Genomic DNA, 27,559 nt, shown 5'->3' with positions numbered 1-27,559 from the left:
CAGACTTCCTTGGTCCGCTGAGTCACTTGCCGTCCCTCGGTAAGCTTGTCTCTCACCTTTCTCATACAACCTGAGAAGAAGCTGCCGGGAGGCCTCATTAAACCTTGGGGCTACCGGGTGTCTTCCCTCTATGTTGGCAGCAGCCTCTCAGACCGATCCTTGGGACCTCTGCTGAGCCTCTGGGATTCAGGGGTTTTCAGTGCAGCTAAAGTAGTTCAGGGATTTGCAATGCAGCCAGAGGAGTTCAGGGGAGGTGTGCTTGTGTAGTGATAATGTCACTGGACTAGGAATCCAGAGGCCTAGGCTAATGCATGGATTCCAAATTCCAATTAACGAATCTGAAATTAAAAGCGAGTCAGATAGTGACCACGAAGAGATTGTCAATTGTCTCAAAATCACATCTGGTTCACTAATGTCCTTTAGGGATGAAAATCTGCCATCCTTACCTGGTCTGGCCGACATGTGACGCCAGGCCCAAGGCAATGTTTGACTCTTAAATACCCTCTGAAATGGCCTAACAAGCCACTCAGTTGTATCAAACTGCTACAAAGTCTAAAAGGAATGATACAGGCATCGACCTTGGCACCAGAAATGACAACAGCAAACCCACCCCTATGGACTCTGCAAAGTCCTCCTTACTAACCCCTGTGGGCTTGCGACAAAATTGGGAGAGTTGTCGAACTATAAGACCATAAGACATAGGAGCAGAAATTAGGCCCATCGAGTCTGCTCCGCCATTCAATCATGGCTGATAAGTTTTTCAACCCCATTCTCCTGTCTTCTCTCCATAACCTTTGATCTCCTTACCAATTAAGAACCTATCTATCTCGGTCTTAAATACACTCAATGACCTGGCCTCCACAGCCTTCTGTGGCAATGAATTCCATAGATTCACCACTCTCTGGCTAAAGAAGTTTCTCCTCATCTCTGTTCTAAAAGGTCTTCCCTTTACTCTGAGGATGTGCCCTCAGGTCCTAGTCTCTCCTACTAATGGAAACATCTACCCCACGTCCACTCTATCCAGGCTTTTCAGTATTCTGTAAGTTTCAATCAGATCCCCCCTCATCCTTCTAAACTCCATCGAGTATAGACCCAGAGTCTTCAAACGTTCCTCATATGTTAAGCCTTTCATTCCTGGGATCGTTCTCATGAACCTCTTCTGGACCCTCTCCAGGGCCAGAGCATCCTTCCTGAGATACGGGGCCCAAAATTGCTCACAATATTCTAAATGTGGTCTGACCAAGGCTTATAAAGCCTCAGCAGTACATCCCTGCTTTTATATTCTAGTCCTCTCGAAATAAATGCCAACATTGCATTTGCCTTCCTAACTACCGACTCAACCTGCAAGTTAACCTTAAGAGAATCCTGGACTAGGACTCCCAAGTCCCTTTGCACTGCAGATTTCTGAATTCTCTCCCCACTTAGAAAATAGTCTATGCCTTTATTCTTCCTACCAATGTGCATGACCTCACACTTCCCCACGTTGTATTCCATCTGCCACTTCTTTGCCCATTCTCATAACCTGTCCCAATCCTTCTGCAGCCTCCCCGCCTCCTCAATACTACCTGTCCCTCCACCTATCTTTGTATCATCTGCAAACTTAGCCAGGATGCCATCAGTTCCTTCATCTAGATCATTAATGTATAAAGTGAAAAGTTGTGGTCCCAACACTGATTCCTGCGGAACTCCACTAGCCACCAGCCGCCATCCTGAGAAGGACCCCCTTATCCCCACTCTCTGCCTCCTGCCAGATAGCCAATCTTCTATCCATGCTAGTACCTTGCCTCTAACACCATGGGCTCTTATCTTACTGAGCAGCCTCCTGTGCGGCACCTTGTCAAAGGCCTTCTGGAAGTCCAAGTAAATAACATCCATTGGCTCTCCTTTGTCTAACCTACTTGTTACCTCCTCAAAGAATTCTAACAGATTTGTCAGGCATGACCTTCCCTTGATGAATCCATGCTGACTTTGCCCTATTTTACCATGCAATTCCAAGAATTCTGAAATCTCATCCTTAATAATGGACTCTAAAATCTTACCAATGACCAAGGTCAGGCTAATTGGCCTGTAATTTCCCGTCTTTTGCCTCACTCCCTTCTTAAACAGGGGGGTTACATTAGCGATTTTCCAGTCCTCTGGAACCCTCCCTGACTCGAATGATTCCTGAAAGATCACCACTAACGCCTCCACTATTTCTTCAGCTATCTCCTTCAGAACTCTGGGGTGTAATCCATCTGGTCCAGGTGATTTATCCACCTTCAGACCTTTCAGTTTCCCTAGCACCTTGTCCTTGGTAATGGCCACCATACTCACCTCTGCCTCCCGACTTTCTTGAACTTTGGGGATGTTACTCGTGTCTTCCACCATGAAGACTGACGCAAAGTACCTATTCAGTTCCTCCGCCATTTCTTTGTTCCCCACTACTACTTCCCCAGCATCATTTTCCAGTGGCCCAATGTCCACTTTTACCTCTCTCTTACCCTTTATATATCTAAAAAAAAAACTCTTGCAATCTTCTTTTATATTACTGGCTAGTTTACCCTCATATTTAATCTTCTCCCTCCTTATTTCTTTTTTAGTTGTCCTCTGTTGGTCTTTGTAGGCTTCCCAATCCCCTGGTTTCCCACTGCTCTTCGCTGCATTGTATACTTTCTCTTTAGCTTTTATGCTAGTCAAGCAACAGCCTGACTTAGTCATACTCACCAAATCTCACCTTACAATGTCCCAGTCATGAAAATCACCATCCCTGGGTACATGTCCTGTCCTACTGGACAGACTTACCAGAGGTGGTGGCACAGTGCTGTACTGGAGGGAGTTGTTCTGGGAGTCCTCAACATTGAGTCTGGACCTGATCAAACGTGGGCAAGGAAACCTCCTGCTGATTACCACTTACTGCACCAGCACTGTGCGCGTGCGCACCCCCCCCCCCCCCCCCACCCCCCGCAACCACCCTCAGCTGATGAATCAGTACTCCTCATGTCAAACACCAATTGCGAGAGGCACTGAAGTTGGCAAGGGCACGTAATGTACTCTGGGTGGGGGACTTCCATGCCCATCGCCAAGAGTGGCTCAGTAGCACCACTCCTGACCAAGTGGCCAAATCCTAAAGGATGTAGTTGCAAGATTGGGTCTGAGGCCAGTGATAAGGCAACCAACAAGAAGGAAAAAGCTGCTTGACCTTGTCCTTACCCATCTACCTATCGGAGACAGTATTGATAGGAATAACCACTGCACAGTCCTAGTAGAGATGAAGTCCCGTCTTCATATTCAGGATATTCTCCGTCGTGTTGTTTGGTATGACCATGCTGCTAAATGGGATAGATTTCGAACAAACCTAGCAACTGGGCATCCATGAGGCACTGTGGGCCATCAGCAGTAGTAGAATTATGGACAACCGCAATCTGTAACCTCATGGCCCAGCATATCCCCCACACTCCCATTACCATCAAGCTGATGGCTCAATGAAGAGTGCAAGAGGGCATGCCAGGAGCAGCACCAGGCATACCTAAAAATGAGGTGTCAACCTGGTGAAGCTATAACACAAGATTACTTGTACGCCAAACAGCAGAAGCAGCATGCGATAGACAGCTAAGCAATTCCATAGCCAATGGATCAGAACTAAGTTCTGAAGTCCCGCCACATCCAGCCGTGAACGGTGGTGGACAATTAAGCAACTAACTGGAGGAGGAGGCTCCACAAATATTCCCATCCTCAATGATGGGGGAGCTAAGCACAAAAGACAATGTGGAACCATCTTCAGCCAGAAGGGCTGAGTAGATGATCCATCTCAGCCTCCCCCTTAGGTCCTTAGCATCACAGATGCCAGCCTTTAGCCAATTCGGATTCAATCCATGTGATATCAAGATACGGCTAAAGGGCACTGGATACTGCAAAGGCTATGAGCACTGTCAACATTCTGGCAACAGTACTGAAGACTTGTGCCCCAGAACTAGCTGTGCCCCTAGCCAGGCTGTTCCAGTAGAATTACAACACTGGCATTTACCCAGCAATGTGGAAAATTGCCAACTAAAATTAGGACAAATCCAACCCACCCAATTACTGCCTCATCAGTCTACTCTCGATCATCAGCAAAGTGATGGAAGTGATGACAGTGCTGTGAAGCGGCACTTGCTCAGCAATAACCTGCTCACTGACAGTTTGACAAACTGACACAGTTTGGGTACCACCCAGGTCACTCAGCTCCTGACCTCATTGCAGCTTTGCTCCAAACATGGAAGTGAGAGTGACTGCCCTTGACAACAAGGCAGCATTTGACCGAGTGTGGCATCAAGGAGCCCTGGCCAAAACGGAAGTCGATGGGAATCAAGGGCAAAGCTCTCCAATGATTGGAGTCATACCTAGCACAAAGGAAGATGGTTGTAGTTGTTGGAGGTCAATCATCTCAGTCCTGGGACATTGCTGCAGGAGTTCCACAGGGTATTGTCCTAGGCCCAACTGTTTTCAACCATTTGCTTCATCAATGCTTATTGCTCCATCATAAAATCAGAAGTAGGGAAGTTTGCTGATGATTGTACAATGTTCACCATTTGCAACTCCTCAAATACTGAGATAAAAGCAAAAAACTGTGGATGCTGGAAATCCAAAATAAAAATACCTGGAAAAACTCAGCAGGTCTGACAGCATCTGCGGAGAGGAACACAGTTAACGTTTCGAGTCTGTGTGACTCTTCAGCAGAGTTAAGGAAAAATAGAAAAGAGGTGAAATATAAGCTGGTTTAAGAGGTGGGGGGGTGGGACAAGTAGAGCTGGATAGAGGGCCAGTGATAAGTGGAGATAGCCAAAAGATGTCATAGATAAAAGGACAAGGAGGTGTTGAAGGTGGTGATATTATCTAAGGAATGTGCTAATAGGTGACATTAAGGGTAGAAAGTAGGACGAGCAAGGTACAGATAGCCCTAGTGGGGATGGTGTGGGGTGAAGGGATCGAAATAGGCTAAAAGGTGGGGATAAAACAATGGATGGAAATACATTTAAAAATAATGGAAATAGGTGGAAAAAGAAAAATCTATATAAATTATTGGAAAAAAGTGGGATCGGAAAGGGGGTGGGGCTGGAGGAGAGAGTTTATGATCTAAAATTGTTGAACTCAATATTCAGTCTGGAAGGCTGTAAAGTGCCTAGTCTGAAGATGAGGTGCTGTTCCTCCAGTTTGCGTTGAGCTTCACTGGAACATTGCGGCAGGCCAAAGAATGGACATGTGGGCTTGAGAGCAGGGTGGAGTGTTGAAATGGCAAGTGACAGGGAGGTCTGAGTCATGTTTGTGGACAAACCGAAGGTGTTCCTCAAGGCGGTCACCCAGTCTGCGTTTGGTCTCTCCAATATAGAGGAAACCGCATTGGGAGCAGCGAATGCAGTAGACTAAATTGAGGGAAGTGCAAAGTGAAATGAAGCAGTCGCTGCCCATATGCAGCAAGACCTGGACAATATTCAGACTTTGGCTGATAAGTGGCAAGTAACATTTGCGTCTCGCATGTGTCAGGCAATGACCATCTCCAACAAGAGAGAATCTAACCATTTCCCCTTGACATTCAATGGCATTACTTTCACTGGATCCCCCATTATCAACATCCTGGGAGTTACCATTAACCAGAAACTGAACTGGACCAGCCATATAAATATTATGGCTACAAGAGCAGGTCAGAGGCTGGGGATTCTGCAGCGAGTCTGATGATGACCATGAAACCATTACCGATTGTCGTAAAAACCCATCTGGTTCACAGATGCCCTTTAGGGAAGGAAATCTGCTGTCCTTACCTGGCCTGGCCTACATGTGACTCCAGACTCACAGCAATGTGGTTGACTCTTATAATGCCCTCTGAACAAGGGCAGTTAGGGATGGGCTATAAATGCTGGCCTAGCGAGTGACACCCACATCCCATGAACGAGTGAAAAAAAGGAATGAGTAATAAATGTTGGCCTAGCCAGTGAATGCCCACATCCCTTAAATGAATAAAAAACCCACCACCCTTTCCCCTTCAAGCCAACTCACCCAGTGTCCCCCGTGGGCAGACCTTAGGAGTCAAGCTGAGATGAAATAAAATGAATTCTAAATATCTATTACAGACTTTGATGTATTAAAAAAACTTACATTCATATACATTCAATACATTTAAATTCCCTCAAGTATTTATTCCTTATAAAAAGAAACATTTGTATTCATAACCCCACATTAAAGACAGTTAATCCTTTGAGCATCTCTTTGATCAATCAAACTCTCAATTTACAGCCCCCTTACTGTGATATGATAGGTTGTGGAAAGTGGCAAAGCAATCATAATGCTATAATGATAGCACATAGGGTTATGTCAACAAATAGCTTTTGAAACAGGTAGCACACTTTTTTTCAACTTGAGACGCAGTCAGGCTGGGTTTTGTCATTTTTTAAAGTTCAGGCTATTTAAATAACTTGACAACTCGACAGTTTTACAGATCTTATCTGCTCTTCACAAGCATTTATATCTGTTATAAAAATGTGTAACTCTCACACGGTGGGAGTTGCTCCAGCGAAAATGGGGCTTGTTTGAACTATGCATTGAATTCATATTGTCCTGCTGAATTCAGACTTCCCTCATCACGGAGTCACGCCCTGTCCCCTTTCCCTTAGGAAATTTGGATCTGTTCTAAATGGGATGGGAACTTTCAGATCCGGGCCTGTTTCCTATTTTTAAATGTCCCTGAATCACCATAGCTGTACAAAAATCTAGGCCAAAGACAGAATGAGGCAGTCAGACACAGAGAGGCAGAAAGAGAATGATCGCGATTGAGAGAGATGCATACACAGAAACACAGAGGGAGCGAGGACACAGAGGATAGAAAGCCGGAGATGGGTGATTTACTGTCAGATAACTGACTACCTTGTATCCTTTAAGCACTGAGAGAGAGCAGAGTTGGAAAAGTTTTCACATGAGCATGATTCAAATATTTTGTGGAGTTGGGCCTTCTAGGGAGGAAGGGATGAGCAGCACTTGAGCACTAATGAGGGAGTTAAGAGAGGGACAAGTTGAGGGATGGGATGAGGATTAACATTATCACAGGACTGTATTCTCGTTGACAGTTGGCGAGTTTTGCTACAAAAAATCATTCCGGTTTTGGAATGCATTTTTCAAATGAGATTTCATAGCCCCCTCACGAGATTGGGAAAGGAACTTGATTTTTGCTAATAAATCACAGGTCTTGTGATAAATTCGTGAGTTGGCATGTCAGTGGCATTCTGGACTTGATGGGCTGAATGGCCTCGTTCTGTGCCATAATAACTCTATGGGCAGAATTTAAAGGCGTGATCGGTGGGCCCAGGATCAGCTGGGAAATGGGCCGCCGCCCGCAATCAGCCCAAGACTGCAATTTCATACTGGCGGGCCAATTAAGGCCCACCCAGCATGAAACACAGCTCCCCAGTGGTCGGGAAGGGGCGGGCAGGTGTGTGTGCCTATTGGCCGCCGGGTGCAATGGCAACCCGGCGGCTGGTTTAAAAACGGCACAGGCAGCCCCTCGAAGGCTGCCATGGAAGAATGTCTCTGCTGCGTTGTCAATATTCAAGTTATGAAGGCTAGTGCGGCTGGACACGGCAGGCGGGAGGGCTGGTCAGGTGGGCACTCGGCCCCCCCCCACTTTTCGGATGAGTGCCTCGCGGTCCTCCTGGAAGAGATGGTTGCCAGGAGATGGGAGAAGGCCACCACGCCTCACAAAGAGGGCATGGAAGGAAGTTGCAGTGCTGGTTAGCAGCCATGATGTGGTGTGGCGTACATGGGTGCAGTGCCGTAAGAGATTCAATGACCGGCACTCAGGAAGGGTGAGTACCGTGTTGGCATGGGTCAGTGTGCAGAAGTGTTGAGGTGTGGCCACCCCCCCATGGGCCTCAGGGGGGGTTAGAGTCTGAGTGCCAACTGTCAATGATGCAGGAGCTGGCCAAGGGGGTGAACCCTGGCTGCTTGGACTGAGTGCCTTGTGGCCTGAGAGCCACGACTTGGATGTGCCCAGTGAGGTGTTCCTCATCTGGGGTTGGCCAGGCTGCAATGACGCTGAGGTAGAGGGTGGACTAATCAATGCTCCTCTCCTTTCAGGAGAAGACAAGCCATAACCAACCAGAGATGTCACGTACAGACAGGCCCACCCAACCTGCTGCTGCTGACCAGGTTCAAGCAGGATGCCCTTGAGCTGGAGAGCTGGTATGCTCCCTGTGCAACTGGGCATGGAGAGGCGTGGGTGCCAGACGAAGGTAAGAATGCAGTGCACAGCGGTGAGTGTTTCGGATTGTGCAGCCATTCTAGTGTAGTCTCCTCATTGATGAGAGCCTCAAACCTGGAGTCCCCATTGATCATTGAAAGACGATGGCACCATGATGCAGATCTCTATTGTCTCACCAGGGTGCCTGGCATGCAGAGTGACAGTGTGATGACTTTAACTAAGGACATGTCCTTGTTTTCCCTTAGAATTGCCAGCTCGCACTCGCTTTCTAGACCCCAAAGGGCCACCCCTGACATCGGAGGACCGCTGGGCTTCATTTGCACCTGCATCACACCCGCTCTCTGAACCAGGCACAAGCACATTGGCGGACATTGGATTGGTGGCTAGAATGTCTGTGCATATTGGTGAGGGCACTTCACACTCACTTGAGGTGCAGGCGGAGGCAGAGAGTATCCAGGGCACCGGCAGTCAGAGGATTGCTGGGGACCAGGACGATTGCTGGGTCGAAAGTAGATGATGAGCCTCTGTAGTCATCCATTAGGTGGCAGATGCTGGACGTCCAGCGGGATGTGCAGGAGGATCTGGCAGAGGTCCTTGAAGGTCTGTGTACCATGGTCTTCGTTGTAGAGGAGCCCATGCGGAGCATCAGCATTGCATTGACCCTCATGGCCGAGGTGCATTGCCTCCTCCATTGAGAGAGTGGCAACTCTACGGAGAGGCAGCTCTACGGACAGAATCAGGGGTTCCTGGGGTTGTGCTCGGACCTGCACGCCCTCACACAGGCAATGACTTCTGGTGGTCAGTGCCAGTGTGGGAGATGGATGAGGCACCCAGTTTCCCAGCTAGGTGTCCATGCATCAATGGTGAGCAGGGAGGCCCAGAACAACCTCACGTAGGTGCACGAGCTGCCTGTCGTCTCTGCGGGCTCCTTTCAGGGGGCTCTGGATGACAGTAGCAGCTCCTCTGCCAGTGACTGTGGCATCTGATGTGGCTGCAATGACAGGGGAGATGCCAGCCGTGGCAGTGGCTGCTCCCTCTCAGGCAGGGCCAGCACAGGGCCAGGGTCATCAAGGCCAACAAGACAGTAGGGTCAGCAGACTATCTCCAACGCAGGTGCCAGCAACGGGGGGGGGGCACCAAGTCGCAGCACTCGGAAACATAAGTTAAAGGCACCATGAGCGCAAGAGGGACTGTTCACGGGTGATTTTCTGTTAATTTATCTTTGGTTTATATGTCTGCTAGTGTGGACATCAACACCTGTAATGGTAATGTCATTATGCATTCAATGTAGCAATAACATTGAATTTACTTTGGCTCTGATGGCCTGAGTATGCTTCACCTTTTATTGCTGGTGCAGGGTACGCCATATATAATGCTGGACTTGAGTACCTGGATTATTTATTTCACAGGCATTGAGTGGATTTTGGGTGCAAATGAAAGGGTCATTTCAGACATCCAGGATGGAGGCGGCAGCCCTGGTGTGAGCCTAGCTGAAGGAGCATTGGATCAAGGCATCCCTGGTGTCCCTGCCTCCCTGGAGGTTATTGAGGTCTGCCTCCATGAATGCCTTCAGCATTCTCCTCACTGTGCTCCTCTTCTGACTCACTACTGCATTCATCATCTGTGGCTTGTGCGGCTGCCTCAAGATACTCTTCCTCCACCGGGTCCCCTCTTGCCAGTGCCAGATTGTGGAGAGCGCAGCATTCAACCACTGTCAGTGACACCCATTCTGGGGAGTAACGTAGTGCACCCCCTGAATGGTCCAGGCATTGGAAGCACATCTTGAAGACCTATGGTCCTCTCTACCTCCACCCTTGCGGAGGGATGACTCATATATTGTAACTCTGCTCTGCCTCTGTTCTTGGGTGGTGGGGAGGCGTCATAAGCCACCTTTTCAACTTGTTACCCAGCAGCCATCCACCCAGTCGGGCTGGAGCACTGAAGAGCCTTGGCACCTGGGAGTGTCTGAAGATGTAAGTGTCATGGGAGCTGCCAGGGTACCTTGCACACACTTGCAAAGTCTGCATCCTGGGGTCACTCACTATGTGCATGTTCATGGAGCAGAATCTCTTCCTGTTGACGAAGGCACCTGGCTGACCCGCTATGCACCTTGATGGCTACATGTGTGCAGTCGATGGCACCCTGGATGTAGAGGAACCCAGCAATCACCACAAAGTCTCTGGCTTGCTCAGCCTGGCTGGCCTCATCCATACGGTAAAGAATAAATGTCAGTACCTGCATGAACAGAGCTTCATGAAACTGTGGACACAGATCCCCCATTGACCCCTGGAAAGAGCTGGAGGCATAGAAGTTGAGGGCCAGTGTGACCTTCAGAGCCACTGACATGGGGTGTCCACCCACACAGTTGGAGCTGATCTCAGGCCCAGTCATCTGACGTGGAGGACACAGTCTCCTTCAGCATTGCACCTCAGACACAACGAGATAGCTGCATCGCCGCCTGTAAACCCTGGCAGCAGGGTAGTGGCATCTTCTGCAGCCCCTTCCACCTTGGACCTCCTGCTGGCCCTGCGTCCTCTTGGGCCTGTGCCCCTCCTCCCACAGTTCCCTCCCCTGGAAGCTGCATTGGGATACCTGGCCTCCCCTCCCTTCTGCCCCTCTCTTTCTCCTTAGTGGAGGTGCTACCAGCAGAGACCGCAATCCCCATTACCAGGGTAATGGAAGGCTGTCTGATACCTGGAAGGGTCCACACGGTCTGAATCCTCAGGGGGCCTTTGAGACACCAATAAGTTCTGAAATGAAGCCTGGAAATGCTAAGAATGAGGACCTGAACAGAGATGAAGCTGCTAAGTACCAATAAGCAGCCAGCAACAAACTATCCCCAAAACTCCTCACTATTCACACTAGCAATGCTGCTGACCTTTTTTATCCTGCCCTTGGGTGAGATTTAGCAAATTGTCGGCTGCCCACCTGCCCGTTTTTCCTGTGCAACAAGCGTGAAATCACATGGGCAATGTAAAATCCAACTTAATTGCTTTTTTGATGGCCTTAACTGGCCTCCTAATTGATGGCGGGCATGGCTCTGACTCCACACGCCCGCTGACCAAAATATTGCGCGAGCGCATGATGACATCGGGATGCTCACCCAATGTCATCAAGTGCTATTTTATGCTTGAGCGGGTTGGATGCGCCTCTGCCCACTCAGTGAAAAGTTCTGTCTTATGACTCGAAATTGAAATTTTTTTTTTGCAGATGTTATAGAGAAGAGAGAGCTTTTTAGTAACCAAAAGTGTTAATGATACTAAATAACGTACAGGCCAAAGATCTTGCGGAGGTTGCTGAAGCACTTTACTCTTCTTAGGGTTAACTTGAAGCTTTTTTTCTAATATGTTCAGTTGACTCTATTTGTAAATCAAATTGCTCTCTGTGCTGACAAAGGGGGAAGCACTGCTTTACTATTTAATGAAATATGGCTCTACTCATTACCTTCTTGCACAGATTAGCTGATTGCAAGTGCTGCTGAAGTTTTCGTAGTTCTGCTCTTGTTTTCATTATGGAATGTTATGTTGTTGCCACACTAAGCTTTTAATGTAATTTCCTTATCCCCCCCCCTTCTTAGACTGCAGTAGTTCTTTCCACTGATGCAATTTAGCCTGTAATATGTGGACTTCCTTACAGATTCTAGTAAGCCGGTGGGTGGAAGGAGATCAAAAGGAAAGACTGTAATGGGGAATGCACAGAAAAAGTGTTCACAAAAACGAGAAAGTCAGATTAATGAAAAGAACCGGAATAAAGGGAAGGATACTGGCAGTACTGCAGCACGGAAAAACACTGAAAAAGACAGTGACGGTAATTCAATATCACTGAAGGAAACTGAACCAAGTAAATGTGGGCATGAAACCAAAGGTGAAAATGTCAAGAATGTTACAATTCCCGTGGCAAGTAAAAGTCAAGATCCCCCGAGAATTGACTCCAGTCAGATGTTTCCACCTGGGTCAAGTTCAGAGACAGAGAAAGGAAAGAACAACACATGGGCCCTGCCCCCTGCTGTGGCAAAGCTTAAGAGTGAAGGAAATGAACTGTTCAAGAATGGACAGTTTGGAGATGCAGGGATCAAATACACAAAAGCCATTACTGAGCTCGTTGAATCAGGTAAGGCAGTGGCCTTCTGACACATTGACTACTGTACACTGTATGTATTTACATTTGTATCAACCCTCTGTATGAGAATGTGATACAGAAACTCTGGGGCTAAAATGTCTCCATGTTTATGGTGTTATAAAAACGTTAATCTGTTTTCAAATTCTACTTTATAAATGTGATGTAAGTAGAATAAAGGTGCTATTGAAAGGTATAGTCAATATATTTACTCTTAAGGCAAATCATAATTCACTTGTAGAAATAGTTATTGTGTCTCATTGCTAACCATGACATGTCCTTTGTAAACTATGGAAAAAGCAGCTCATCGGCTGCAAAGTACAGTGAAATCAAATTGCTGTAAAACACGTGACAGTGGGGGCTTTTGTTCCAGGTGTTTAGATGTATAAATAGGTATGTAGTGCAACAAATCAGTTTTAAAAGACACAATAACAATTAAAATCTGAAAAGTATGGTCCCAAGTATAATCTCTGGTCTGTAATGAGTTAGTTGCTCTCAGGTAGGGCACGGATTGACCACAGCATCTCTGGGTTAAAAAGTCAAAGTAAGCAAGGAATATCTGCAGCTCTTGCTCCTAATTACCAACCAATCAGTGACCACCTTGTTGAAAAGTCTGTGTACCTGAATGTAATATCAAGGTAGGACACCCTGCATGGTAGAACAACAAACACTCATTATTAAGAATGGACACTTGGTTGGGGATGGTAGGTGGGAACAGGGCAGCCCATAGTAATGGAACCATGAATCACAGCTTTAAAGAAAAGAGGAGAGAAATTGTCATTGTCAGTGGGGAGGGAGTGGAGAAGTTGATAGCATGCTTGTTCAAACTGTAAGTGACATGTTTGTGCAAGAGAATTACAAATCTATATTGAACATAGCCAGCTCATTGGTTTACTAATCTGCTATGTCATGCATTGTCAACAAGATTTCACCTCCCCTGTCACCCCCCCCCACCTCCCCCCCACAACACACCACATACAATGAATTTCTGAGATCAGCTGAAAAGTATAAAGTTTAACAATGAGTAGAATGGAGGGAACATTAGAAGGGGAGTTACTTTTTGGCACACTGGTAATGCCTGTCACACCTAATGGTTCTGCAGTAGTGTTGAAAGGGGGATGGGAAATAGATTTCTCAAAGGTACAAGGGACATCTAAAGAACAGGATGAGATAACTTTAAATATAATATTTTAGTTTATTTTCTCTCCCTCTCATATTGTTTTGGTAAACCATGGACTGAGTGATTGTGAATTGCCTTTCCTTACCACATCATCCCCCAAGTGACTCAATTCCTAAATACACTATTACAATCTCCATAGAGATCTTTAAAAAGCAATTCGAACTCCCAGATAATAGCTGAAAGAATGACACGTCGTGATTTCACGTTCTAAAACTTTTACCGTAACAAATGACTAAAAACATTATTGACAAAACTCTATTTTCTTTTCATAGGCAGCTTATACTTCAAACTATAGAGAGAAACATTCCGCTTTTATTCTTATCACACATCGCACTCTCCATGGAATTACAGTGAGCTTCTAATGCATACCCATATCCCTGTTTTGCTGATAAGTAACTTTGAGTGACCATCTCCAGGCACTTTTCTCAGTTTTTGTAGAGTTCCTTAAATCCACCATCAGCGGTAAAGCCTATTCCGATGATTCTTCTTCCCCCGGCCATGCCAGAAGAAATGTCCTGGAATCCATATAAAGCTACATGATGCGTTTCTTCGACCAGAAACTGTCTCCCTTACACATCCGACTTTGGCAGCTTGCAAAGCCAAGCAGCCTCTTCTTTCTGCTGATCTCAAACAAACTCTACTGTCTGCAGATATTCATTGATTTGTGGGGAAGCCTGTAACCTAATCTCAAAAATGGTTTCCTCTGCCCTCTTCCCCATGGCAATGTGAAACATATTAATCTTGCTTTAAGGTAGAAATGCTAATTAGCTATTTTTAACTACAACTCCCCTTTCATTTTAAAAGTTAATGGACGGTTCATTCCCAGCTGTTTATCATTTGATACCTGTACACCCTTTTGGGATTTTGGGAGATTCAGAGGCTACTCATTGCAAACTCAGAAACTGTTGCCATTTTTCCCAATTGTAAATGCTTGCACCTTCTCAGTAAAACAATATAAGCCTTCCTTTGATTTCTAACAATCAAACCACCCAGGCTTACTGTCAGGCAGATGGCAGAACAGGTCACACGATACCTTCCTTTATCCTAAATTTAAATCTACAGTCCCAAACTAAAAATTCTTAAGCCTCATAATTGTAACAACTGCCATACAAACCAAGGTTCGATCTCGTGTCAATGTTGTGCCACACTACAGTGAGAGTGCTATAGATGACGTCTAGCAGGATCCCAACTCCCATTCCCCTACCAGTTGTCTTCTGCTGAAAGTTCTCAGGTTAGAAATTGGGAGAGAGCAGATTCAAGTAAAATGGCTCTCACTGTGAAATAGCTTACTGACATGCAATGGAATCATACCCCAACAAACCTTCAAGAAGAAGTAAGATAGTAAATAAATGCTGTTTCATATTACTTTTTCTTATAAGGGGTGGACTGCACAGCAGAACTGAGCGTCTTGCACTCAAATCGAGCAGCATGCTACCTGAAGGATGGAAATTGCACTGAGTGCATTAAGGATTGTACTAGGTGAGCATAATGTTGTTTATGGTGGCTTTTGTCATGGATTGAATCATGTTTTCAACTTAGTATAGTAATGTGCCAGATGTAAAAATTACATGGCACATTATGTTGGCGTGCTCCAGCAAAATGCTGGTTTTCAGGGATTAGATGCATTCATAGGGGCAAATTATATTTAATTTTAAAATGAATGGACAGGAAATCTTACAGACTGTACTTTATGTGCAGTGACCTCCATACACAAGTTTCCCATATGTGCTCGCTTTACACAAAGCAATGGAAGCAGTAGCTTGTAAAATTGAAAAATAATTTGTCCCCAGAGCCAGCAGCATCAACAGTGTGACTCACCGGGAGTAGTTCACCTTTCTGCATTTTTAATCGGTGAGTTATGCATAGCATGACAAGTGGAAATTTAAAGTAGTGTTGAAACTGTATAAACTTGGACAAATGTTTCTTAAGTTGGAGGTTCAATGAAGCAATGATTTAGCTCAGCATTGCCTAATAAAAATTTCAGACAACCCAAAATTCAACTACAACATTATTTCAGCCATGTGCACTAAATTTAATAGATAACACCTTACAGACAATACAGATAAATGTATATCTTCTTAACAAACATCTATCACTATTCAATAATTAATTTAATAGTCTTTCACTTGCACTAAAGTTTGGAACTCTGCCAGTAATTTATCAGACAAATCACATTTTAGTATGATGGCTGAGAATGTTGACTTAACCACCTGTTACCCATCCAGAACGTGGTTAGATCCTGCTTGCCCTTAGCCCTAAAGGGCCCTGTTGGAGCTGCTTGTTACTAGTTGGGGTTTCTTCTGCTGATTTGGAGAGGTTATTACAATTTATTGAGCTGATCACAATGACAGCTTCCGTGTTCATAACAATGTTACTGCTGTTTATATGCTGCTGTCGGGCATTTTGTCCATTACATGCCATTTTAACATAACCAATAAGCTCTAACCACAGAACTAAAGCACACTTAATGATCAAAAACACCCTCATATAAGCCTGCCTTCTTTCAATAAAAAAAGGGGGAGGATTTTGGATGTGCTTGAGCTATTAATTTTCCAAAGCTTGCCAGCTTTGTTGACACTATCTGAGAATTTGAAGTAGAAAATGTTGTATCTTTATCCATAAAGCAAGAAGGAATTGCAGAATCAAACTGTTTGAGACTGAATCTGATCTTTGGCAATATTGTCGTATTTCACACCGAGCTGAGTTTCCAACCACATGTCCACTCCAACACCAAGATCAGCTACTTTGACCTCCATAACATTGTTCAGTTTCACCTCTGCCTCAACTCATCTGCTGCTGAAACCTTCACCCCCTTCTTTATTATCTCTATATTACCTCTAGACTATTCCAATGCTGTCCTTGCCAGCCTTCATTTTAAAAAAAATTATTCATTCATGGGACGTGGGCCAGCATTTATTTCCCATCCCTAATTGCCCTTGAGAAGGTGGTGGTGAGCTGCCTTCTTGAACTGCTGCAGTCCATGTGGCGTAGGTACACCCAGAGTGCTGTTAGGAAGGGAGTTCCAGAATTTTGACCCACCAACAGTGAAGGAACGGTGATATATTTCCAAGACCAGATTGTGAGTGGCTTGGAGGGGAAATTCCGGGTGGTGGTGTTCCCATGTGCCTGCTGCCCTTGTCCTTCTAGATGGTGGTGGTCGTGGGTTTGGAATGTGCTGTCTAAGGAGCCTTGGTGCGTTTCTGCAGTGCATCTTGTAAATGGTACACACTACTACCACTGTGCATCAGTGGTGGAGGGAGTGAATGTTTGTGGAAGAGGTGCCAATCAAGCAGGCTGTTTTGTTCTGGATGGGGTCAAGCTTCTTGAGCGTTGTTGGAGCTGCACCCATCCAGGTAAGTGGAGAGTATTCCATCACACTCCTGACTTGTGCCTTGTAGATGGTGAACAGGCTTTTGGGGAATCAGGAGTTGAGTTACCCACTGCAGGATTCCTAGCCTCTGACCTGCTCTTGCAGCCACAGTTTTATATGATTAGTCCAGTTCAGTTTCTAGTTAATGGTAGCGCCCAGCAAGTTGATTTTGGGGGATTCAGCAATGGCAATGCCATTGAATGTCAAGGGCTGATGGCTAGATTATCTCTTGTTGGAGATAGTCCTTGCGTGGCACGAACATTACTTGCCACTTGTCAGCCCAAGCCTGGATATTGTCCAGGTCTTGCTGCATTTGGACATGGACAGCTTCAGTGTCTGAGGAGTCACGGATAGTGCTGAGCATTATGCAATCATCAGTGAACGTCCTACTTCTAACCTTATGATGGAAGGAAGGTCATTGATGAAGGAGCTGAAGATGGTTGGGCTTATGACATGAATCAAGTAACTAATACTTTAATGAGTTTAATGCCACTAGTGGGAACATTTCAGGAATCCATCGTCAGCAACATAGAAAGTGAGCAATTGGTAAAGTTTAAGATCACGAGGGAGAGGCAGCATGTTTTTTGAAAGGTAGATTATGTCTAACTAACTGTTTGATAGTCATGAAGGCAGTTGATAGATTTGATTTTTCTGCCCCCTTCTTAATAGTTTCTTCAAAACCGAAAATCAGGTCATTTATGTATCTGGTGAATTGCTGATGTTCCTCAGGGGTTGTGCTGTGGAACCAGAAATTCACCATATACATAAATGACTTTTTATTTTGGTTTTTCATGGAATATGAAGAAAGGGACAGAAAATTTTAGAAGATAGATAAATTTGGCAAGTTGACTAAATGCTGATAGGTGTATTTTACTTTGGACAAAAGAATCACAGATAGGAATCCAAATTGAAGGGGGAATCGCTGGGAATAATGACAAAAGTACCTAGGATCTAGTTACATTTTGTTAAAAGCCAGCTTGTCACCTCCAGACTTGCCTATTCTAATGCTTGACTTGCTACTGTCCCATCTTCCATCCTTCATAAACCTCAACTTATATAATATTCTTCTTACTGTCCTATTTGTCCATCCCCTCTTATAGTTGACTTACACTGTCTCACTGCCTCCCAACACATTGGCCATGAAATTGAGTCACACAGCACTGTTTTTCAGGTGCTGCACAGCCCACTTAGGCTCCAAAATAGGAAGTAGAAAGAGCGTGTGCACTTCTGAGTGGAAGTGGATCAGTTGTGAAACTGGATAAAAATAAACAAGAGGTGTCCTTCACCCATTCCTGAAGCAAGAGTTAGGACTTTTGCATATGCAAATAAGACACCTAATGCCTGCTTGCGGTCGCATCCATTTTGTGAAGTAAAAGAACCATGACGTGTTACAATGGCTTACCTACACATGGATTTTTGAGGCTGCAGCACCCATAGAAATGGAGAAGATTCCTGGGAAAGCTGCTCCCCAAGTCTCCCAATCTTATTTGAAGGCCCCGCTGTGGAATCTCAGGAGCTGTATTGAGGTGAGCTCTCCCTAGGGCAGAGGGAAGAGGACAATCGCTCCAGCCAAGCAGATGTGGAGGGAAGTGGATGAGGAAGTGAATAGAGAGTGTGATTGCTCTAGTCCGAAGACAATACAACAAGGGGATTTGGGACCTCAGGAGGGCCTAAGCCTTCTGAGACACTGGTGGGGGGTCCTGCCTCTTTCTAGCTGGATCTCAAAGTCTATTCCCTCCCAGTAGAGGGACATGCGGCTGAGGAGAAGGCAGATAGTACTGCTGTTGGTGTTGCTGTTGATGCTGATGGTTTTGCTTCTGCTCTTCACCACAGCTGACAGCAGCTTATGTAGCTAGGCCTTGTATCTCTAACGAGGAGGGAGAGCAGAAGCAGAGATGCAAGGCCCAGCTACGTAAGCTGCTGTCAGCTGTGGTGAAGGCGAGCAGCAGGGAAGTGTAGCTGAAGGTGAGTGAAATGCTGGACAGGTGAAATGCCTTCCAAAATGTTGACAAACGCTTGTCAAGTAGCAATAGCAGTCTCTAAGAGAAGTGCTTTGAACAGCAGCCTCTCACCTGGCCATGGTTAGAACTCTTCAGTTTCACTGGTGAAAACCTTCCCAACTTGTCAGTTTCGCTGAAGAAACTTTTCCTGCTCTGCACTCACCTTGCTGACTCTAGCAAGTTGCTAGGCGATCCAGAATTGAGTTAAAATGGTTCTTAAATTGGCTTGTTAACCACCTTAATTACTTCACACAAATCCAAGGGTGTTCCCCACTTGCCTTAAATCCCGCCCCCACCCTCCCCCACCTGCAGAAATCATGAAGGAGGCAGGATGATGTTGGAATCCTGACCTGGCATCAATTTTGGAAGAATTAATTCCCTGTACGTACATGTCTGCTTTCCCTTGTTAACCACCTCCCCCACCCCACCCCTCAATGTCTTTGATCAGGTTTTTGGATAACCCTTCTAAACTTTCCCTTAGTCTCTTGGCTTCCCTTTTCCTATTTATGAATTGCCTTGGGCAGTTTCTTTATGTTAGCAGTGCTATATAAATGCAAGTTGTTTTTTGACTTTTCAGATTGCATGGGTAAGTGCAGATGCTGCAATATGTTGGTCAAAATATAACTTAAGGTTGATTTAGATTTGTGGCTACCCATGTTAGTTTCAAATCCTCATATAATTCTAACTTCAAACTAATGCTTCAGTACTCGAAAATGAAATCTATGCTGCAAAGTCTGCTGCTGTGTAGAATGTATATCTGTGTCCCATGTGTATTATGCACCATGATTTACTGTTTGCAAACAACGGCTTTCTAAAACAAAATGATTTTGAAAGTCTGGCGTGGGTTTAAACATAATGTATTACCCAGTGAAGGATTTTCAGGAGACAAAGAAGAAATTATGTTTGTAGTAGGAGGCTAGTACAAAAACTTATAGTTTATATTGGCTTTAATTTCAGAATGTTTGTTTTTGGAGAAGCTTATCACAGTTCACATAGTCCACATAGCCCCAGAAAACATCTTAAGATGTTTTAAATTCAGATTTATTTTAAAAAAAACAGCTTATGGAAATAATTTGTTTCAAAAGAAAAGTAATGAAGTGCAGTGGTTGCTTATGGACAAAATGCTATGGTAGCACACTGCAATGGAGAAAAAAATCTGACTAACACAGCAATTCTTGATCTGCTGCAGCTGCAACATTGGACACTGCACAGGACAGGTTTGCAGTGATCAGTATATTGTGCAGAAAGATACAATGCAGTTATCTCTTTGGATAGATCTTTATTATAAAGTGGACTTGAAACTAAAAGCAGTTAGCCTGTTGTTTGGTTTAGTGTCACACACCATTATTTTTATGGACCTCAGGAAACAGAGAATAGTGGTGAATGAATATTTCTCAGACTGGAGGAAGGTTTGTAGTGGAGTTCTCCAGGGGTCGGTGTTAGGACCCTTGTTCTTCCTGATGTATATTAATTACCTAGATCTTGATGTACAGGGCATAATTTCAAAATTTGCAGGTGATATGAAACTTGAAGCATTGTGAACTGTGAAGAGGGTGGCATAGAACTTCAAAAGGACATAGATATAGGGCAAATAAGTGGCAGATGAAGTGCGATTATTTTGATAGGAAGAGACAATATAAAATATAGGGTACAATTCTAAAGGGGGTGCAGGAGGGAAGGACCCTGGGTGCATATATGTGTAAGTCAATGAAGGTGTCAGGACAGTTGAGAGAGTGATTAATAAAGCATACAGCATCCTAGGCTTTATTAATACGGGCATAGAGTACAAGAGCAAAGAAGTTATGTTAAACTTGTATAGAACATTGGTTCAGCCTCAACAGGAGTATTACATCCAATTCTGAGCACCACCATGAAGGCACGAGAGAGAGAGCAGAAAAGATTCGCAAGAATGGTTGCAGGGATGAGGAGCTTCAATTACATGGATAAATTGTAGAAGTTGGGACTGTTTCCTTGGAGAAGAGAAGGCTGAGAGGAGACTTGTTAGAGGTATTCAAACTCATGAGTGCTCTGGCCAGAGTAGATAGGGATGTCCTCATTGGTGGAAGGATCGAAAACAAGAGGACACAGATTTAAAGTACTTGGCAAAAGAAACAACGGGGATATGAGGATAAACTTTTTCATGCAGCAAGTGGTTAAGATCTGGAATGCATTGCCTGATAGTGTGGTGGAGGCAAGTTCAATCGAGGCATTCAAGAGGGAATTGGATTAATATCTGAAAAGGAAGAATGTGCAGGGTTACGGGGAGAAGGCAGGGAGTGGCACTAGGTGTATTGCTCATTTGGAGAGCCAGAGCCTAATGGCCTCCTTCATTGCTGTAACAATTCTGTGAATGAAACTGTGACCTCAGACCTGTGTATATTCCTCCAGCCAACCACTTGTCTTCAGGTGATGCCAGGAGGGAAAGTTGGCTGGGAGCTCTACTGCCAAATCTCAGAAATGTGCCCCTTTCCCTCTCCCTCTCTCCACTGGTAAGGGAATTGACAGAGTAGATAGGGATGTCCTCATTGGTAGAAGGATCGAAAACAAGAGGACACAGATTTAAAGTACTTGGCAAAAGAAACAATGGGGATATGAGGATAAAATTTTTCATGCAGCAAGTGGTTAAGATCTGGAATGCATTGTCTGATAGTGTGGTGGAGGCAGGTTCAATCAAGGCATTCAAGAGGGAATTGGATTAATATCTGAAAAGGAAGAATGTGCAGGATTACTGTTAGCCCTGTGAATGCCCTGCCATAATTCAGTGATGCAGGAAGGGCAAGACTTTGGTAAATATGCTAATCTTTTTACTGCAGTACCACCAACCCACAGATAGACTGGTACTGGGATAACAACACACTAACTTTAACACTAGCTCTGCTCTTTTGAGGTGATACAGCAAGTGCCCTCCTGTGGCACCATAGGATTTTCCTTTGTTACAGTGGCAGGACTTCCTCTGTAGAACAGTGCAGCCTCCAGCAGCCATCTACCCAGGAGGAAAATTCAATCCCAGATATCTAAAATTTTTAAGAATGTTGGCCTGGAAACTGTTGGAGTGAGGCATTTCACGGTATACCCCATTAGTTAGAAGTTTCAGCTTGAAAGGTTTTTGCCCCGTAAATTGCTGGATTATAAACTGAAATGGGGAGAATTTTCGGACCTTGGTGAACGACTAGATCAACAGCCATTATCCTTAACCAGTGAGATTTAAGGATTGAGAAAGAAACACAGGAACAACAAAGAAGGAAATGTGGTAAATTAAGCTGGATGAAATAGTCAAATCGGGTACAAAAAGAGAAATAAAGAGGGAAAGTAAAATTTGATTGAGAAAAAAAGAGAAAGGTTGAAGTAAGAACAAAGTTAACATTTTAAAAACCTTTTACAACAATTTGTTATGAGTAGAAATGAGGCTTCACAATTTAAATTGGTCCCTTTCGGGTCCGGAGAATGGCATTACAGGAACGTAATCACATTAGAAGGTACTTGTGCGGTTAAGTAGCAAACAACTTTGTGACTTTCTGCAGGGAATTTGCTTGTCAATTAATATGTAAATGCAGCAATTTGATGAAATTCTCAGGGAGATTGAGGACAAACTGCACGGCTTACTAAGAGTGGCGCAAACCATTGAGCAACTTGTGGCAATTCACAATTTGTAGGTCACTTCTTCTTTGCCACGAGTTTCTGGGTTTTGCCGATCCTTGTGCAGTACCTTGAAAGGGATGAGGAGCCCTTGCTCGAATTTGAAGCAGCATGAGCATTGACCAGCATAGCATCAGGGACATCAGCACAAACACAGGCTGTAGTCAAAGCTAATACTCTGCCTTATTTCCTAAGATTATTGCACTCAACGTATCAACATGTCTGTGAACAAGCATTTTGGGCCCTGAGGAGCATAATAGGTGGTGGACCCCAATGTAGAGACATTACACATTAATAACAAGTGCCATTAAACCTGCCATTATTTTACCAACAGAAATGTGAGCCCGTTTATTTTTCCCTTTTTATTAGGAGAAAGGACTGTGATTGAACATTATACTTATTGTAGGTTGAAGTGCTTTTTTAAATTAAAGATAAAGCAGAGTTGTTACCTTCAGGGAAATGTCAGAATAACATTCATTATCGGCAACATTGACCTTGGTTTAAAAACTCATTTAAACATAAACTGTGTTTATTTTGATAAATGACCTAGAGCAAATATCTTTCAAAGTGAGTGATTATTACTTTAAATACGTGACATTTTACATGCCTGAATAGACGCAAACTGTTGTTTTACTACATTTAATGTGAAAAATGATAGAAATTTGCAGACTTCGGACCAAGCGTAGCGTAGGACACACCGTACGTAGATTCATAATCCTACAGCCAATCTGTTCAATCTCATTGAACATGAACACTCACTTGATCATGGGACTGTGTCTCACTTTAGCATTATCAGTATGTTTGGAAGTAAAGACTGGCAGAACCTTGTGTCGAATACAGAGAAATTCAACAGATGACTTACGTGTTCTTAATTTGAGTTGAACTGTTGTTATTGATATCTGAATTTGGTCTTTGTTGTACCTGCCTCAGGTATACAAACAACCGCTTGGTATTGCTGAAAAAAGAGACATCTATTGAAGCTTTTTGTCTTACATTCATCAGGACAGATGCCAGAATGCCAAATTTCAAAGCGGGCACTAATTTATACTGCATGAGAAAAGGTTGCTGATTCGGTTGGCCAAGGCATTGCCATGGAGAATGCCCCAGGGAGTTGTTATTTCCCCCATGCTTTTGTTTACTTCAAAAAAAGGCACAATGCCTAGCTATGCTCCTTTTGCCTGCAGAGGACAGGCCCCTGCTTATGAATATTTGTAGCTTCTAGCAAGCGTAAGTGACCCATATTGTTCACCCAACTGATAACCTTAAATTGGTCGTTAATGTAATTCTTAGCACACTTAGTACACTTGTCCAATGTGCATCAGGTTTCAAAAGAAATTTATTTACTGACAAACTTAAACCTCTGACTTACATAGAACTTAGATATTTTTTCATTAGTGGTTGCATTTATTTTGATGAGGATAAAGATTTACTTTAAAAGTATGAACTTTTTTTATCAGCAATTGCTCTTATTCTGATGAAGATAAAAATTTCTTTAAAAAGTAAATGCAGGTTTTCTCTTGGTAAAATTGGAACACAATTCCAAGCTATCACAAAGGTGTACCCATGACTGTAAACAAAAACAGAATTACCTGGAAAAACTCAGTTCTGTGGAAGGGTCATGAGGACTTGAAACGTCAACTCTTTTCTTCTCCGCCGATGCTGCCAGACCTGCTGAGTTTTTCCAGGTAATTCTGTTTTTGTTTTGGATTTCCAGCATCCGCAGTTTTTTGTTTTTATATCTATGACTGTACCTCATCTTCCATTCTCAAGGTGATTAACATAATTTTAACAGGCTCCTTAACCTCTGCCAGAGGATCTGCCTGGAATAGGGACAGAATTTTGCTTATTGGCTGATTGAAAATGGGTACTAATTCAGTAAATTCTTCATTGAATTGATTTCATTTCAACATCTAATGATGTTAAAAGCGGAAAGCAAGATAGTAGTGCAAAGCTAAATATAAGTTAATAACATCCTGGAGACCTCATGCTAAGAATGGATTTTTGAAAGAGCTTCACTGATATTGTGCACCTATGGGGATGATTTTAGCCCACTGGGTAAAGGGTGACAAAAGTTAAAATCACCTCTTTAAAAACTTAATGCCCTGCTCCTGCTTGGTTCACATGTACCACCACCCTAACTGGGCTGTTGTTTCTTGTTTTTTTTTGTTTTTTGTTTATCTCTGTTGTTTCTTAGATGGCCAAGGCACCCATCTGAATTAGGTGGAAACGTCATTAATACATGGAATTCAGGGTCCTATGATGTAGTTGGGACTCCAATGCCATTTTGTAAACCCGGTCTGTTGGAAGAAGAGGCATAGCGGCCCAAGAGAAGCCAGATTGTCTTAACTTTGGCAGGATTCTGGGGAAAAACCTGAAATTAAGTAGGGAGCTACGTTGTGTCCAAGTTTCTGGGTTTGCCTTATCAGGGTGAAGCTGCCACCATCTTGTAATGCTCAGAAGTCTACCATTACAAGGAGGTTAGGGTTAGGGCGACCAAGTATCCAAATGTGGGGAGTTTCATGCCCAGACCTTCACAGGCTGCCAGCATATAATCAGTGCAGGGCAGCTGAGCTGAGCAGCATAGCAACTGGCTCAATGGCAGCTGTGGGGTCCAGAGCGGCGGTTTGGCAACTTAATGAAAAAAAGGACAGGGGCCAACTTTGTACATCAGACACCCCAGGTTTTGCCCTAGTAGAACATGTTGCTCCCTTTTTGCTAGGTAATGGGGAACCTGCTCCTGATCCAGCGTCAGCTGCAGTGAATCTCAGTGTATATGATCCTAATGTAAGTGCCAGGATTGATGTCCTAGGGGTTTTTGAGGCCCATGGGCTGGATTTTCTTGATGGAGGCAGGAATTGGCAGGAGGGTTTCTTTGCAGGATGTGAACTCACCCCCGACAGGAAGTAGAAACCTATCGGTATTTTGGTGAAGGCGAGCTGTCAATTCGGTTGGGGACGAATTTGCTGGCAAATTAGCACCTGGGGTTAGGTTAAGGACAGACGCGGATCACTGGAAATGTGGGCCACATTCTGACTAGCTTTAGCTGTGGCTGCCATTTGGACTTATAAATTTGGAAAAATGGGAATTGCAGACTTTTCACATTTTGGAGGGTAGATGGAGATCTGGAACCTGGGACTAGGAACTTGAGGATTTGTTAAATTTTTTTTTACTTTTTCTGTGACTCTTGAGCTGGTCTGTATTAGACAGCTCCTGAAGGCCTCCCACCCCCGCGAAAATTAGAAAGATTCAAAAGCCAGCTCCTAATCAGCTCCTTAAGTGTCTTAATTGGCCCTATCATTGCTGCGGGTGAGGTTGCTAGCCCACCTTCCCCATCCTCCCTGAGACAGGAACGGGGGCAGCAGGCTGGCACACAGGCTAATCTCAGCATTTTTTTGGTCTCCCACTTTCGTTCCGACCCAAAGTGCTTAACTCTCTATTTTATTTTATTTCCTTTTCAATTATTTTATGTACGTTCATTGTGATGTATAATATCTCCTCAATTCAAATTTGTGCCAAATCCCAATCATATTACATCAAAAATAACTGCACCCAGTCATATTTTGGCAAAAATAGCCCTCCAAGATGTAGCTGCCATCACTGTTCCTCCATCAATCCAATATTTGTTGCTGATATAAAATTGATAACTTCATCACTACATAACATGCACAGAAGAAAATCACAAAATATTCTTATAAACATGGTCCTACCTTCAGTTCCACTAATTTGTAATGCACCACACCAGTCTTCTGAATATCTTGTGTGTACCTCACCCCTTGCCTCCTTTCACAATTGCTGCCTAAGCCAATTAGGTCTCCATATTTAGGGACCTGATGTTGAATCCCAGTGAACACAATCAAAATATGCAGGAACCTACTCCCATTGTAAAATACTGAAAAGTACTCTCTCCAACACACTAGAATCATTCCTGCTCTCTTGGCAGCAGTTGGGAGGGAGTGAAAATAATTAAGAGTAAAAGGAAGACAAGTAAAGGAGCATAGAAGGAAAAAGAGATAAATAGGTTAAGTTCCAGCCATTGTGACTTGATAACATTTGAAAATTTAAAGAAAACATGAGCAATAGCCTGGCCAAACCGCCTAAGGTGCTGGTTAAGGCTCCACTTTCTGAAGAGATGAGTGTTCGAATCCCACCAGGGCACTGCAATCTTTATAACGTGGAACTCAATACCACAAAGAGCAGTTGGGATGACTAGTATTGATGCCTGAAATTGGGAAGTTAGATGAACACATGGGGGGGGGGGAAAATGAATAGAAGGGTAAAAACAAAAAACTGCGGATGCTGGAAATCCAAAACAAAAACAGAATTACCTGGAAAAACTCAGCAGGTCTGGCAGCATTGGCAGAGAAGAAAAGAGTTGACGTTTTGAGTCCTCATGACCCTTCAACAGAACTAGGTGAATCCAAGGAGAGGGGTGAAATATAAGCTGGTTTAAGGTGGGGGGGAGGGGGAAAGAAGTGGAGGGGGGGGGGGTGCGGGTTGGGTGGGGGGAGAGAAGTGGAGGGGGGGTGTAGTTATAGGGACAAGCAGCAGTGATAGGAGCAGATAATCAAAAGATGTCACAACAAAAGAACACAGGTGTTGAAGTTGGTGATATCTAAACAAATGTGCTAATTAAGAATGGATGGTAGGGCACTCAAGGTATAGCTCTAGTGGGGGTGGGGGGCATAAAAGATTTAAAAATAATGGAAATAGGTGGGAAAAGAAAAATCTATATAAATTATTGGAAAAAACAAAAGGAAGGGAGAAGAAACAGAAAAGGGGTGGGAATGGAGGAGGGAGTTCAAGACCTAAAGTTGTTGAATTCAATATTCAGTCCGGAAGGCTGTAAAGTGCCTAGTCGGAAGATGAGGTGCTGTTCCTCCAGTTTGCGTTGGGCTTCACTGGAACAATGCAGCAAGCCAAGGACAGACATGTGGGCAAGAGAGCTGGGTGGAGTGTTAAAATGGCAAGTGACAGGGAGGTTTGGGTCATTCTTGCGGACAGACCGCAGGTGTTCTGCAAAGCGGTCGCCCGGTTTACGTTTGGTCTTTCCAATG

At 44.3% G+C, this 27,559-nt stretch overlaps 1 protein-coding gene across 1 annotated transcript in view; it reads left to right on the top strand.

Annotated features, from left to right (window-relative positions):
• The window catches only part of LOC121279289 (sperm-associated antigen 1-like), a 133,824-nt gene that overhangs the window by 47,881 nt on the left and 58,384 nt on the right, over positions 1-27,559 (top strand). The window contains exons 11-12 of the mRNA XM_041190414.1: positions 11,840-12,313; positions 14,879-14,978. Coding sequence (XP_041046348.1) covers positions 11,840-12,313; positions 14,879-14,978 — 574 coding nt within the window. The remainder of the gene's footprint in view (positions 1-11,839; positions 12,314-14,878; positions 14,979-27,559) is intronic.

This window comes from Carcharodon carcharias, chromosome 6 (assembly GCF_017639515.1).
Source record: "Carcharodon carcharias isolate sCarCar2 chromosome 6, sCarCar2.pri, whole genome shotgun sequence".
NCBI classification, from domain to species: Eukaryota; Metazoa; Chordata; class Chondrichthyes; order Lamniformes; family Lamnidae; genus Carcharodon; species Carcharodon carcharias.
This window is presented reverse-complemented; position numbering and strand designations above follow the sequence as displayed.